Below are 15,707 nucleotides of genomic sequence, written 5' to 3' on the forward strand. Positions count from 1 at the left end.
GACCTCTAGCGGTGATAGTGGGAAGTGCCTTTGGCTGTAGATCAGCACTGGTGACCGTTTAAGAAAGTCAAATTCATTCTCGTCAGTATTTGGCATTTAGCGCATTTGTGAGCATGAATACATTAGAGAATGTATGAACACACTTTGCGAATGCCGTTTTAACTTTACACTAAGTGGTTAAGTTGTTTAACATAGTTTGTTAAATGAATGATATTTGGTTTTAAATCTGGAAAAAAAATGTTACTTTTATCTGGAACACCAGTTTTTTTTTAAGCTGTTACAGATATTTTTCCATTTAAAAAAATAAATTGGATTGAGAATGTAGAGTATAATCGTAATAGCATTCTTAATTTATCTCCCTTTGCTTTTATACAGCATAAACGTGGAATGATGTTCTGTGAAGGCTAACTTGTTTGAATTGCAGCTGAATTCAGTAAAATATGCCTGAAGTCTGAACGTGAACCTGAATGTCAGAATAAATCCAAACCTAATGTATGAAACATTTGTCCTGGCTTTCTTTCGCTGAGCCTTTCATGGCTCTTAAACCCACCTGTGATGGTGATGATGATGATGATGATGATGATGTATTAATTAATGCTTATGTTTAATGTAACCTTTGCAATTTGTGTGAAACCTGTGTGAAATTTCCTCACTACTAAATATTCCATGGTCAACTGTTATTGGTATCATAACAAATTGGAACAATTGGGAACAACAGCAACTCAGCCATGAAGTGGCAGGCCATGTAAAATCACGGCGCGGGGTCAGCGCATGCTGAGGCGCACAGTGCACAGAAGTCGCCAACTTTCTGTAGAGTCAGTAGCTATAGACCTCCAAACTTTGTGTGGCCTTCAGATTAGCTCAAGAACAGTGCATAGAAAGCTTCATGGAATGGGTTTTCATGGCCGAGCAGCTGCATCCAAGCCTTACATCACCAAGTGCAATGCAAAGCGTCGGATGCAGTGTAAAGCACGCCACCACTGGACTCTAGAGCAGTCGAAACGTGTTCTCTGGAGTGACGAATCATGCTTCTCTGACAATCCAGTGGACGAGTCTAAGTTTGGCAGTTGCCAGGAGAACGAATACTTGCCTGACTGCATTGTGCCAAGTGTAAAGTTTGGTGGAGGGGGGATTATGGTGTGGGGTTGTTCTTCAGGGGTTTGGCTTGGCCCCTTAGTTTCAGCAAAAGGAACTCTTAATGCTTCAGCATACCAAGACATTTTGGACAATTTCATGCTCCCAACTTTGTGGGAACAGTTTAGTGATGGCCCCTTCCTGTTCCAACATGACTGCGCACCAGTGCAAAAAGCAAGGTCCATAAAGACATGGATGAGCGAGTGTGGTGTGGAGGAACTTGACCGGCCTGCAACCCCATAGAACACCTTTGGGATGAATTAGAGCGGAGACTGTGAGCCAAGCCTTCTCGCCAACATCAGTGCCTGACCTCACAAATGTACTTCTAGAAAAATGGTCAAAAATTCCCATAAACACACTCCTAAACCTTGTGGAAAGCCTTCCCAGAAGAGTTGAACCTGTTATAGCTGCATCACATATATATATGGAACTAGTAAAGTAATGCATTACTTTTTCAATTTACAACAAAATATCTTAGTTACTTTTTCACATTTATTGACTGACAGCTTCCCTGTCCCCATGTTGAGAGATTTGTTTGAGCTGCGATCTCTACTGTACAAGTGTAAATATGCATTTCCTTCAGCCTGAGGTTTATTTGTTTCACTTTTGGTGTGAAAGGGCCTTTACATTTGCCAAATATAGAACTTTTTTGTTGTTATTTAAAAAAACAAACAAGCAAGCCCAGCCCAGGTGAGAAAAAGTAACGCAAAAGTAATGCAATGCATTACTTATCATATAAAGTAATTCAACGCAATAAGTTACTTTTTTTAGGGAGTAACGCAATATTGTAATGCATTACTTTATAAAGTAACTTTCCCCAACAGTATATATATATATATATATATATATATACATACATATATGTATATATACATACATACATATATATATATACATACATATATATATACATATATATATATATATATATATATGTATATATATATATATATATATATATATATATATATATATATATATATATATATATATATATATATATACATATATATATATGTATATATGTATGTATATATATATATATATATATATATATATATATATATATATATATATATATATATATATATATATATATATATATATATATATATATATATATATATATATATATATATATATATATATAGGCCTATATATTTTTTGACCTAACCACTTCTGTTTTTGAATCTAGGATATGATGTCAGCTTTGATCACAAGATTTTTTGTGGTTGTCTAGAAAAAAATCTGGTACATATATTTTTCCATTTTAAAAAAGCAAATCTGACTGAAAATGGTGAGAATAATCCTATTAGCGTTCTCAATTTATCCTCCTTTGCTTTTATTCAGCATAAATGTGGAATGATGCTTTGTTTGAATTGCAGCTGAATTCAGTAAAATAAGCCTGAATGTGAACCTGGATGCCAGAATAAATCCCAACCTAACGTATGAAACATTCATCCTGGCTTTCTTTCACAGTGCCTTTCTGAAGCGTAATAAGACCTACAGGGCTCTTAAACCCACCTGTGATGAATCAAACAGACCCACACCTGAGTACTGAGGTAATGTCAGACTGCTGAAACCATCAAAACATCTGATGAAGAGACACGGACAGGATATGCACTCATTTCCTGATCTTTCAGAGGTCTGAAGATCACTTGTCCTTTTACTGTAAGACCCTTTCTGTACAGTCGGCATAGTCATAACTGTTTTTTTGACGTACAGTAACTCTTTCACTATTAATGTTATGGATTTGGAAATACGTCTGTAAGAGTTTGAAGTTATGGCATACACATATTCCCACTCTATTTAACTGCAGTGTGAGGTGTTTCAGTGCAGGCAGATGAGAGCGTTTATCCGCTTTTCCTGTGTGAGCACTTTAACTCCCTTTAGCGTGTGGAGCAGGAAGAGAGAATGGAGGAAACATTAGCAAATCAAAGAGTGCTACCCTTTAACCTCTCTCCATCCTTCTGATCAAAGTTAGCCTTGAACTATGACCTTTGTGTATAATGGAGAAAAAAGTTAAAAAAAAAATACATGTGAAAAGCAGGAACAAAGCACTCGGTCATTTTGGAAAGGCCAGATATTCCCTAGGTACTTTTTCTCACGGAACAAGAATATAAATTATGTTGTCTTCACGGGTCCCCACCAGTGTGAGTTTCTCCTCCTCTCATTTCGGCTTGTGTGTGTGTGTGTGTGTGTGTGTGTGTTTGTTTAACCTACATTGTGAGGACCAAATGTCCCCACAAGGATAGTAAATAGATCACCTACATTGTGGGGACCAGCCAGCAGTCCCCAACAGGGGAAACTGATTAATAAACATACTAAATGATGCTACTTGAAAATGTAAAAAATCAAAATGTTTTTTGTGATGGAGTAGGGTTAGTGAATATACAGTTTGTACAGTATAAAAACCATTACGTCCCCACAAAGACACCGAAACCTAACGTGTGTGTGGTCCAGGTAAACCCTACATCATGGAGACAAAATGTCCCCACAAAGATGACAATATCTGAAATCCTTGTCCTTGTGGGGACATTTTTTGGTCCCCATGAGGAAAACAGCTTATAAATGGTGTTTTTGTTGTTGTTTGAAAATGTAAAAATGCATAAATATTTCTGTGAGGGTTATAAGGGATAGAATATACAGTTTGTACAGCAGTATAAAAATCATTATGTCTATGGAAAGTCCCCATAAAACATGGAAAGCCAACGAGTGTGTGTGTTCCCTGCGTGTGTGTAAAGGCATTCAGCAGAAAATCCAGGTTCAGGTCAAGTGTCACAGCAAAATATAATTTTTATGTTCTTCAAAACTAAATCTTAAAAAGGGTTTTGTTGTGGGCTAATGTCTACATTTATTCAAATGTATCACAATTTAGGTAGGCTGTGTCTAATTAAATGACTGATACTTTAAAAGGACAGTTTAGCCAAAAATTACAATTCTGTTACTATTTACTCAGAATGACTGTTTCAGTCACCATTCACTTTCATTTTATGAAAAGAAAAAAAAAAAGTAAAAATGAATAGTGACTGAGGCTGGCGGTTCCTCGAATTCTGCCTAACATCTTTGTGTTTCACTGATGCAATAAAGAAAGTCATACGGGTTTGGAATGACATAAGCGAGTAAATAATAATTTTAGATTGGCTTAACTATCTTTGCTTTACTCAAATGTTCCTACTAAATGTGTTTCCACGCATGGACACAAGATGGCAATGTTGGGCTGTCAACGATTGATCGCGCGCATCCAAAACTCTTGATGGGATTTATTTTCTTGAACACAAATCACAGACTCTCACACATTTTAGTTGTCATAATCACCACTAAGACTCTTATTTGTCAATTAGTCGATAATTAGCCTATGCCTAATGTCAAGGTGAGATGGATCACAAATATGCTAATCGATAAACAAATCCTAATTATTTCATATAAAGGGGTGCATTAATGAACATAATTATTATCGAGTTGTTTTCTTGCACTTGCACGCGAAAAAAACGCCTATAGACTAGCTATATTTTTTTTTAAGATGGAGCACGGATTTCATTTTACCAAAACTGACAATGTTAATAGGCTTTTCTTTAAAAAAAAAAAAAAAAAAAAAAAAAAAATGTTGACATGTGACAATTATCTCACGTGACAAGAACTTTCTTTTACATTATGATTTATTTTATGGTTATTGAATTCAATTATATGGGCTACTCATCAACGACAGCGTGATTTATGTGGACATCTGTTTTACAAATCAAATCGAATTTGTCGCTGTCAGCAATAGGATTAGTTATATTACATAAAAGTTCATTTGAGCATTTTTATAAGATTATTACAAAAATGGGCACATCATGTTAACAAAAAAAAAAAAAAAAAAAAAAGATTGTAGCCTACATTGATGTTTCCACGCAGACACACACATTCACATATACGTATTTAAGTAATGCACAGAATAGAATGTGTTTAATATGCTAAATAACAACAGGTCTGTTTCTTATTTGGACATAAAAAAACACGGAGTCTCCACCGAGTTTCTGCAACTTTAAGCTGGATATGGGAATATAAATACAGAGACCCAATGGGAGCAGAATTCCCCTCTGCCTGACCAGCACTGGATTGGACGGATTCTGTTATATTTCCTCTGTGGAAATATAATTTAGCCATTACTATACAATATCCATTTCCCGTGCACGCGCACTCATTTTTGAACATAATAAAGCTTTATAATTGCATTCTAAATATAACACAAAGCTGCTGTTGTGTGAAAAATACAAAGTGCTAAAATGATTTTGCGCTCCCAGCATTTACTTTTATACATTTAAGCTGCTGTTGAATCGTTTGGGTCAATCCAGTTTTGTTTGTTGCGCGTAGCCTATACTGTTTGACCAGATGTTTTATGGATTATAATATATATACATGACGTCTTAATCAGCAATGACGTTTTTAAATACATCGCATGATTCAAAATTATTATTATTTTTTTTTTGTAAATAATTTTGTCATGTTAGCAAGAATTTTACTATTTATTTGATTTGATTGCAATTGATCTGCTGAAATTATTAAAGCGACAAACTCCCCATTTAGTACAATGCACTTAAATGAATCTTTTAAAGAATAATTATGACATTAATTATTCATTTCCTTTATTTGTCAAGCATATCACGTGGGATATTGTCTCTCGAACAGCTACATTTAATAAAAATTAATAATAATAATAACATATTTGATGACAGGTGATCTCTGTTGATTATTTTTATTTGACAAACGTGTTTTAAATATAAAGAACAATACCGTACTATGACTGTGGTTGCTTGCGGTTGTTTTAGTAGGCTAACCACGAAAGTGAGATAACAAAAGTTAGTAAGAGTTCATATTTATTTTACCTGGATGTAAACAGACGCTCACGAGCAGAAAATCGCCTTTGCCTAGCAGGTAACCATAGCAACAATAGGTGGCTTGAGCACGTCAGTATCATTATCGGTATGAATAAACAGTAAAAAAATAAATAAACAAGCAATGCCATTGTTTATCACTTTATTACATTTACATTTCTCCAAAAAAACTTGTGTTTTGTTTAAAAGGTCTTTAGGATGAGCTAGACGTCTGCTTAAATGAGCCAGGGGCGCCAAAAGGATCCTACAGCGCGCGAGACAAACTTCAACAGACTGCGCCCCGAAATTTCCTTGAGAAAGTCCAACCCTTGAAAGAAACTACCTCACATATTGAACAATTCTCACACTTGTTCATCCCTAAACCAGTATTTAAACAAAAACTTACTGTGCTGTTTCTGAAATAACCAAACCGTATTCAAAATAATTCAGCGTTCGTGTGAACTGCATCAATTTGGCTTCAATCGCGCGCTCCGGTAGGCACTTACCCGCGTGACATTAACGCGCGGCGCGCATAACTTCTTTCTGGTTTTCACTCTAAACACGCTGCTCGCTAAGTGGGCAGGGCAAGCTGTGATATCTAATTAGGCGACGGGCTTCGTGGTTGGGTGGACAGCTAATGGTAGTTCGGCTTTACTTATGTTTGGGGGGCGGCCCTGTGTGCTCAGTCACTCCCTCCTCCTCCTCCTCCCTTTGGGGTTAGTTTGCTTGTGTTTAGTTCCCAGAGACAGTCAAATCGGATTCCTTTGGGAAAGGACACAAATCACTCCCGTTTGAACAAGGGGAACAGCGAGGGAGCTGTCTCCACAAGGGTCCACCTCTCCTGGTTGATTTCATATTGCTCATTCATGTGATTTGATCAGAGAATACTCTTTGTGGAGAAAGACAGGAAAGGAAAGAAGGAGAAAATAAAGGGAAAAAATAGTCTCTGGATGATGACATTTGATCTAACCCTCAGCGAAGCCCGTTCTTGATCCTATTGTTTCTTAAAGTGACATTAGACTTTTTTTTTTTTTTTTTTGCTCACGCTAGACCAAAGGGACCTCCAGTCTAATCTTACAGTTTTTGTTTGTTTGTTTGTTTGTTTGTTTATTGTTGCACGGTGTTCCCAAACCTGGATGTTGACATCTCGCGTTTCTTTTGGCACGTCGCTCTATTTTGTGTTTCAGAGAGGAAGCGCTAATAGAGACAAACGCGGTGACACCTGCTCACCCATACACTTCTCCTTGTCTTTTTTTAACGGAGCGATCAAAAGAAGCAAGCATCGACTGAGACGGTGACAGGAGTCTGTTTTCATGTTCGGGATTCAAGACAGCATTCAAAGGAGCGGGAGTAGTATGAAAGAGGAGCCCATCGGTGCCGGGATGAACGCTGTCCGGACATGGATGCAGGGTGCCGGAGTGTTGGATGCGAACACAGCCGCTCAGAGGTAAGCCGGCGGCGGTCTCCAGCGCTACGGGAACAACCAGACGGAATATTGTGCGCTTATCATCCTGGGACGACACAAAACGCTCATGTATATCATCCTAATCAGTGCGCGATATCTGCTTATTAATAACCAGGTGACAAAGAGATTGATTTATTGCTGCGATAAGTTCAGCATCCTCTCCGGCGTGCTGTGGACACCAGCAGATAGAATGCTTGAGTTGCAAGTCACATTAAAACTGTTTTTTATTATTTCTAGCATTATTAGTTCTAACGTTAAAATAGCAAAAAACGTTTGCTTTTAAACAAATAGTTATGCATTGTTTCTAGAGCTTCAAATACCGAATTTGAAAGAAAAAACAGACAGTATAGCTGAATGTTATAGCCTATTCAATAAGATTTATATTAATTACTTTTTGATTTACCACAATTACATCCGATATATTAAGTCCTATATTTGTTGTTATAGAAAAACAATAGGCCTTATAAATGCTTCAGAAAAAAATGACCATAGCCTTTCATTAATAAATTATTCATAAAATGTTTGTTTAAACTATTTAAACGGTTAAAATTACATTTTAAGACTTTTCCATTTTGGAAACTAAAACATTTAATTATTTTAACCCTTTTAAAAATAAACATTATGCCCTATTAAATAATCACAACGAGTGTAACTATTGTTTTTATTTTATTTTTAAATATACATAGGCCTATATAAATATATATAACTGTCTCTGTGTCTCTCTATGTGTTCATAGTGGAGTGGGTCTTGCTCGAGCACACTTTGAGAAGCAGCCTCCTTCAAATCTTCGCAAATCCAACTTCTTCCACTTCGTTTTAGCGCTATACGACAGACAAGGACAACCGGTGGAAATTGAAAGAACTTCTTTTGTTGGATTTGTTGAAAAAGAAAAGGCAAGTGAAACGGTCTCTTTTGCATATATTGGTTTTGCAAATTTGAATGAAAATATCTATCATTTTTTAAAGTGTAGGCTAATGAGAATGTCACTGATGGCGTATAAAGTTGACATTTTTATTCTTGCATTCAATTACTCTCATAAATCTCAGCTTTTAAACCTCCCTTTTATTATTATTATTATTATTATTATTATTATTATTTTACATATTCATCCCTAATAATTTAAGAGAAGCTGAGGTTTTAAGTTTTTTTTTTTTTTTTTTTTTTCTTTTAAAGAACAATTCTGTATATTTTGCAGAAAGGCTCTAGTGATAACCTAAGGTCATAGAATAAATTTTCCCTTTCAAAATACATTATCATTGATAATACACATTGTAAAAATAGCCTACACAAAACGTATTTTTTTAAGTACGCTAATTTGTTATTAAACTTGCTCCTACTCACTGAAAATGACTTTATACCGTTCAGATTTTATTTCGGTTCATTTTTTTTTTTTTTTTGGCCTCCTGGTCTGCTGGGGAATAGCGGTCTGACTCACATGGGCACTTCAGAAATAGTAAAATGGGTTTTTCTTGCTAACCATCAAATTTATTTTCGCAGGAAACTAGCGGAGAAAAGACAAACAATGGGATCCATTACAGATTGCAGCTTCTTTACAGCAACGGTAAGACGGCATCAAGACTCACTGAACTTTGCATAAACACATCAGGGATTTACTTAAGTAGGTTATCTGAATAAAATTAAAAAAAAAAAAACAGCGAAAAGGAGGGGTGACAAGAAATAAATAATTCACTATGTAACTAGATCAAACTGACTGAAAAGGAATATAATGTCCTGAAATAATAATAATAATAATAATATTAATATACTATAATTCATAGGCCTATAATTGTTCAAACAAAAGATATTAAAATGCGCAGCAAAGTCGTTGCGTTTTAACTAGGCTATAAAATTATTGAAACATAAAACGATGACCATTAGTGCACTTTTCCGGTTCCGCGTTTTCCAGAAATGTGCACTTCATATTTGATGGAAGCTAATGGCCTGGCCATAATGAAAGTATACTCTTTTCTGTCTACTAATGTGGCAAATTACAACCAGGCGTTTGAAAATTTGTTGCGCCAGTCTCTCATGTTCCTAAACCTGTACCATAAGACATTTTAGTTTGTTGAAAATCATGTTTTCTGTGAATGTTATTAGCTCCACATTTTATTGTTTTTTTTTTCTCTGTAAAAGAAATTTTAATTTCAGTTTGATTTAGTTTGATCCAAAACCTTTTTTTTTTTTTCATAATCGTTTAACACTTTCTGCAGACTATGTTGGGTTGTTTTGTCTAGACATTTGAAACATCTATGTTGTATTAACCCATGTCATTGTGAATGGTATATATATATATATATATATATATATATATATATATATATATATATATATATATATATATATATATATATATATATATATATACCTGCCAGATTCATTTCTAATCCATGTGTGTGTGTGACCTGCATTGTTGTGTGAGTTAAAGAGGAGTTATCTTTTCTCCTCCACAGGCATCAGAACAGAACAGGACTTTTATGTACGCCTGATTGACTCCATGACCAAACAGGTAAGACAGTATTTCCAAATCCCCACGTTCTGCTGGTGAATACCGTCAGAGAGCCTGTGTGTGATTTGCAGTGAGGGTGAACGTGTGCGTGTGTGCCGTGCACCCTGGTGAGTTTGGGGTTACACTCTAGCATGCCTCAGGGGCACGAGGATCGGTTAGTGTCTAAATATGACATACTCTCTCTGGGACATCATTTAAGATGACTGAGCGTATGCATGTATTTATGTGCATACGTGTCACAGCGAGATTGATAGCTAGAGAGAGAAAGAAAGAGACTTTCAGTTGTATTCATTGTCTGTCACAGGGGATTATCCAGTGGTGCCTTTCAATGTTTAAACAGCCAGTTTTTGAAAGTGTATGTGTGCGTGACTCTTTCGCAACGCCTATAGACTTATCAGTGTGTATTCAAATGTGTTGTGGGAACTGATGTTTATTATGAACAGGCGTGCATGAAGATTCTTATAGCTTGTCGTATTAACTGTGCAGGTTGTGAGCTTTAATCTTGGAGAAAAACACACAGGGCAGCGAGAGTGACCTCACAATCTCATATGTGGCGCTCTTCCCTTTTACCCTAAAACAGAAACAGCCTCTTCCCCCCTCTCTCACTCGTCCCCTCGCTTCCTCTCTCATGATCTCTGTCAATGAATGTTGTTTTAAAGGTCCAACAATGCTAACAGCTGCTATAGTCAAGAAGTGTGACAATAAATTTTAGTTCAAAGTTTCATAATGCTACATAGAATAAATATAATCAAATAAATATGCAAAGCTTATAATTTAATTATTAACTAAAAGAGTTGTATTTCCCTTAAGCTGTTTTAATAACAGTTGTATGTAATATGTGTAATATGTATGTAATATATGTAATATAATAACCCTACCCTAGGCAGGGTGAAGTGTGTATTGATATGAGGTAATTAGCAGGCGTGTGACAGACAGCCTGCTAATGCTTTGAACACTTAGTGCATCATGTGATTTAAACATGCCGGCTTGATTACCCTATTGTTCCATCCTGTTGCTGTATGTGTGCTTATTGAGAAGCTATATATATATATATGTATATATAATATATGTATTATCTGACAATTATTTTAATTTGGTCTAAAATTTTATATAAAACATTCAGTGTTCTAATATTTTTAAAATAACAATAAATGAATGTAAGAATGTTTAATATTTATTTGAATTTCACTCATCCAGTTTTTCATGACCAAAAGCATAAATTTCTACTCCCCGAATCCCTGGATGTTACATTTGGCGCGAACAGTTCTGCAGCTCCCATTTCTGTATTGTGTGATTTGTTTGTGTTTTATAATTTCCTTTACCATGAACGTTTATGTGCGGGAAGCTAGGTGCTGTTACTGATGCTGCTTTTTGCCCTCGCTCTACTGAGCGGTTTGGCTGCCGTGTAGCAGGACAGATTTATGTGTGTGGGTGAAAGGCAGGAGCGTTGTGCTGAGGGAGAGAGACTGTTCTCTGACACCCCTGAGGTAAATACAGTGGCCAGGGGGACTGGCCCTGGCTCAGCCTTTCACTGAGTGTCTCAATAAAAAGCCGTTTATCTCCCCAGGGTTGTCTCCCACGTGCACATATATTACTGACTGATTTATTGGCTATTTCTGTGGCAAACAGCCCTGCCATACCTGTTAATGATGAGGTGCCAGTGAGTGAACAAGAAAGAGAGATAGTGTGTGTGAAAGAGAGTTTGGCAGTCTAGTCAACATGCTGGCTGAATATATGGGTACTTTACAAAAAGTTATCTGATGGTATACCAAGGTATTAACCATAGTATTTACATAAAGAAATGTGCAAATTGTAACTTTAGGGGTACAATAGGTTGTCACTGCAGCAGTACCCTTAAAGGGATAACTTTGTACCTTATTTACCCTTAAAAGGTTACATATTATACTCTAAGGTACTAGTAAAAAAAGTTGTTCCTTTAAGGGCACTGCCCCAGTGAAATAAGTTTCTTGTACTTGGTATTACTATGGTATCATGTGCAAAAAAACTTGGTAAATACTATCTTTTAGAGTAGGCCTACTAATTGGGTCTTTCAGCAACGAAATACTCTTTTGCAACATTTCCCAAAATCCACATGAAATGTTACCTTAAATATATCTTAAATACTTTCAATACCAATACCTTTTAAAGGGTTAGTTCACCCAAAAATAAAATTTATGTCATTATTTACTCACCCTCATGTCATTCCAAACCCGTAAGACCTTCGTTCATCTTCGGAACACAAATTAAGATATTTTTGATGAAATCCGAGAGGTTTCTGACCTCCCTATTCATAGCAATGTCATAACAAATTTTAAAGCCCAGAAAGGTAGTAAAGACATTGTTAAAATTGTCCATGTGGTTCAACCTTAATGTTATGAAGTGATGAGAATACTTTTTGTGCATCCTAACAAATTTCAAGGCCCGGAAAGGTAGTAAAGACATTGATAAATTAGATGAATGAAGGTCTTACGGGTTTGGAACGACATCAGGGTGAGTAATTAATGACAGAAATTTAATTTTTGAGTGAACTAACCCCTTAAAGTTTACAGTATGGTCACGTTTACTGTTGTTTGACACATTTTTTTGTATGGAAAGGTCAAGTCATTTCAATAGGATTCCATGTGATCTGGAATTTCATGGGGGGCGAAAAATGTACTAATGGAGATTTTGCAACGGGTTGTTTATGCAGATTCGCTGTGTTGACCAATAGAAAGCTGCTTGGTTTGAAAATGAGCTGTGTTTCATACAGATTGATAACACAAAATGGACCTTTTGTTGTCTGCGAAATTTCACACAAAAACAAATTTTGTGTCAAAGACAAACTTGCGCAAAGCCTTTTGAGTGGCTCCTCTTCGGGTTTCTCATCTTGTTGTCATTTGACTGCAGCAATTTTTTTTCCTCACCCATGTCAGCTTAAAACGAGGCTTAGGTTATGACGGCGTGTTAGTATTTAAATGCCTTTTGGAAAACCTGGTCCAAAACCACTCTGCGGTGAGCAGTCAGCCTACATATGCTGAGGAGTGCTCGCAATGTGTTTAAGATTTCCCATTAAAGCCCCATAACTCTGTACAGAGAGGCTACAGAGCGCCTCTCCACTCAGCATGTGCTGGCTTTGGCAGTGTCGGATGGGAGGGCTGATGAGCAGGTTTATAGAGCTGTTCAACACACACTTCTCTTTAGCACTTAGCAAGGCGGTGAAGTCCAGTTGCCTGGCCACACAGTTAGCTACTGAGAGCTTCTGTGCATGCACACAGCTATTAGAGACAATCAAACAATCCAGGCTAGAGCAGCAAGAATCAAGTTTGCTTCAAAATAATAAAGAAATGGTTCAGTCTAAGCGCATAAGAACTGACAAATTCAGTGCCCGTCTTATGCTCACACTCACAATAAACCCATATACGCTCAGTCGGTTTGCCTGTGGGAATGGTTGGAGCGGGCGAGGAGAGATGGAGCGGGTGTCAAGCTGACAGGCCGTATCTGTGATCAACGCATGAGCTTGTGACAGATCTGATGAAGACAATGCAGTAAAAGACTCTCTCTCTCGCTCTTTATCCTTCCATCCAACTGTTTCCCTCAACAGCTGAAGCGCAGAACAAAAGCGAATCACATACGCGGGCTTAATGCGCACACACACTGCGCTGACACGCTAGCGTGATGGTAACAAAGAGGGAAATGTGTTTTCATGTATTTACAGTGCATTGTTTACATGCCTCAGATGCGGCTGTCAGTTCAAGGCGACACTGGCGGCTCTCAAACGAGATTTGAGGAGCAGTTTGTGCAATATAAAATATGCATTAAAAGCAGCATCAGGGCCTAATGAAAGCTTCACACACACCTCGGCGCACCGTGCCATGCATGTTTCATGCGCTCCGTGGCCCTCCTTAAGGAGAGCTTTGTTCAGAAAAGTGCTGGGCTGGAACCGGTGGGTAACTCCGAGCTGTAGCTCGCCTGTTGCTGTGTGTGTTTTTTAGAGCTAAGCTTCGGGCGGATTCCTAAATAAATTTGCACGGGAGAGAGGGAGGTCTCGGCTGTTCTTTCGCTTCGGTGCAGCTTGTGCGCATATTTTTCCTGTTAATTATGGAATAGGGTGTGTTTACATGCCAGAAACACTTCCCCAAAGTGTACGACATGCAACAAAGTGACACAAATCTCCTATATTAGATATTTCCTGTAATCAGTAGCTGTTTGGAGATTCTGATGATGTCAGATAGGACTTGAATGGCCGCTCTGTGCCAGGCCACATAAAGGCTTAATGCTACTCATTTGCAAATATTTACACACACAAGCTTTGAGGGTCTAAATATCCCAGTGATTAAGTCTGCTCATCTACATTGAACGTGTGTGTGTGTGTGCTTGTGTGAAATGTGTAGCAAAGAAAAGCATTCAAAGCTACTATAGACAATGACCTTTAACACTTTTTTTGTTGCAACTTGGTAATGAAAAGTGAGGATATTGGGTAAAATAGGAAACCTGCCCCACAAAGGCAAAATGCAGTAACTACACCAACAATGAAACTGAAAATTGATAGTCTAAGACAGGATTTTTTTTTACATTTTTGTTGCCAAGGACCCTTAATATATAATATTTTCCAAATATATTTATATGTATAAAGGCCCATTTTTAGTGAGTAGAAGCACGATATGAAGACAACATATTGCTTGTAAAAATTAATTATTACTGTACTGAATTATCTGAAAATATTTACTTTGTTTTAAGCATTTTATTAAAATACTTAAATTACATTTTATAGTAAATTCTATTTTTTTTTTACATACCATTAGAGTAGTGTTAGATGTAAACCTGAAGAGAAAATCTTTCAATTAATTTTCAACTTTATTTTTTTGTAATTAAAAAAACAACTTTATTTGTATAGCTATATGTTTGTATAGATATACATTTTTACAATATCACTCCACAGCAAATTTGCATTTATGTTTTCAAGTCCTAAAAATACATTTTGTATATCCAAAACCCCTAGTGTAAGAAAGTTCAGTCTTAACCTAACATAGGCAAAATTTGTAGTTGTTTTTTTTTTTTTTTGTCCCTTGCATGACGTCAGGGGCTACAGAAAAACCCACCAGATGACGCTTCGTGTTGCACTAGCTGGAATCCAGAGGAGTATGCAGGACCATTGTTGTGTTTGCCTCTGAGGAGAAATTGACAAACTGTTTTCAGACTTTTTCCAGGCACTTATGTACTGTTCTCTGCATGGAGTTATTCTGAGTCTGTTTGCAGGGGCTTTGTGTGATAAATAGCTAGTCTTATATATGAAATGAATGTGTGGTGGTGTAGAGGACGTCTTTGTGTGGCCTGAACTGCTCTCTCTGCCTCCCTCTTCCTCTCAGAAAGCCTGCGGGGTCGAGGCTCTAGGCTTAGACAGTGATGCATGCTTGCTCGCTTTTAGAGGACCTTGACCCTTATTTCCGCAATGTGAAATCTAACAAACAAATGTCCTCGATCACCTATGTCCTCTAGCCACAGCAATGACAGGAAATAAAAAATATATAATAAATAGGGCTGAAACGATTATTTGGCATTATCGACAACAAAAAATTGTCGATAAATATTTTTGTTGTTGGATAGTCTTTTGATCTCATATGATTTTGCTCTATTTTAAAGGCCTGCAATACAAGGTTTGACCAGAGGGGCGCAATTCTGTACTGCTGCCCTCCCGGATGAAATCCAATAGAAGAAGACTCGGCGCTTCGGAGTGTAAACAAAGCCGAACCCGTAGAGTTTGGGAAAG

General features: G+C 36.9%; 1 protein-coding gene across 4 annotated transcripts in view; it reads left to right on the forward strand.

The window, feature by feature from the left end:
- The first annotated feature begins 6,763 nt into the window (after positions 1–6,763).
- The window catches only part of ebf1a (EBF transcription factor 1a), a 135,799-nt gene continuing 126,855 nt past the window's right edge, over positions 6,764–15,707 (forward strand). For all 4 annotated transcript variants that reach the window (XM_067387729.1, XM_067387737.1, XM_067387715.1 and 1 more), the window contains exons 1-4: positions 6,764–7,437; positions 8,192–8,348; positions 8,953–9,016; positions 9,906–9,961. In XM_067387729.1, the coding sequence (XP_067243830.1) occupies positions 7,304–7,437; positions 8,192–8,348; positions 8,953–9,016; positions 9,906–9,961 (411 nt within the window). In that variant the 5' untranslated portion in view covers positions 6,764–7,303. The remainder of the gene's footprint in view (positions 7,438–8,191; positions 8,349–8,952; positions 9,017–9,905; positions 9,962–15,707) is intronic.

This window comes from Chanodichthys erythropterus, chromosome 1 (assembly GCF_024489055.1).
Source record: "Chanodichthys erythropterus isolate Z2021 chromosome 1, ASM2448905v1, whole genome shotgun sequence".
Classification (NCBI taxonomy): domain Eukaryota; kingdom Metazoa; phylum Chordata; class Actinopteri; order Cypriniformes; family Xenocyprididae; genus Chanodichthys; species Chanodichthys erythropterus.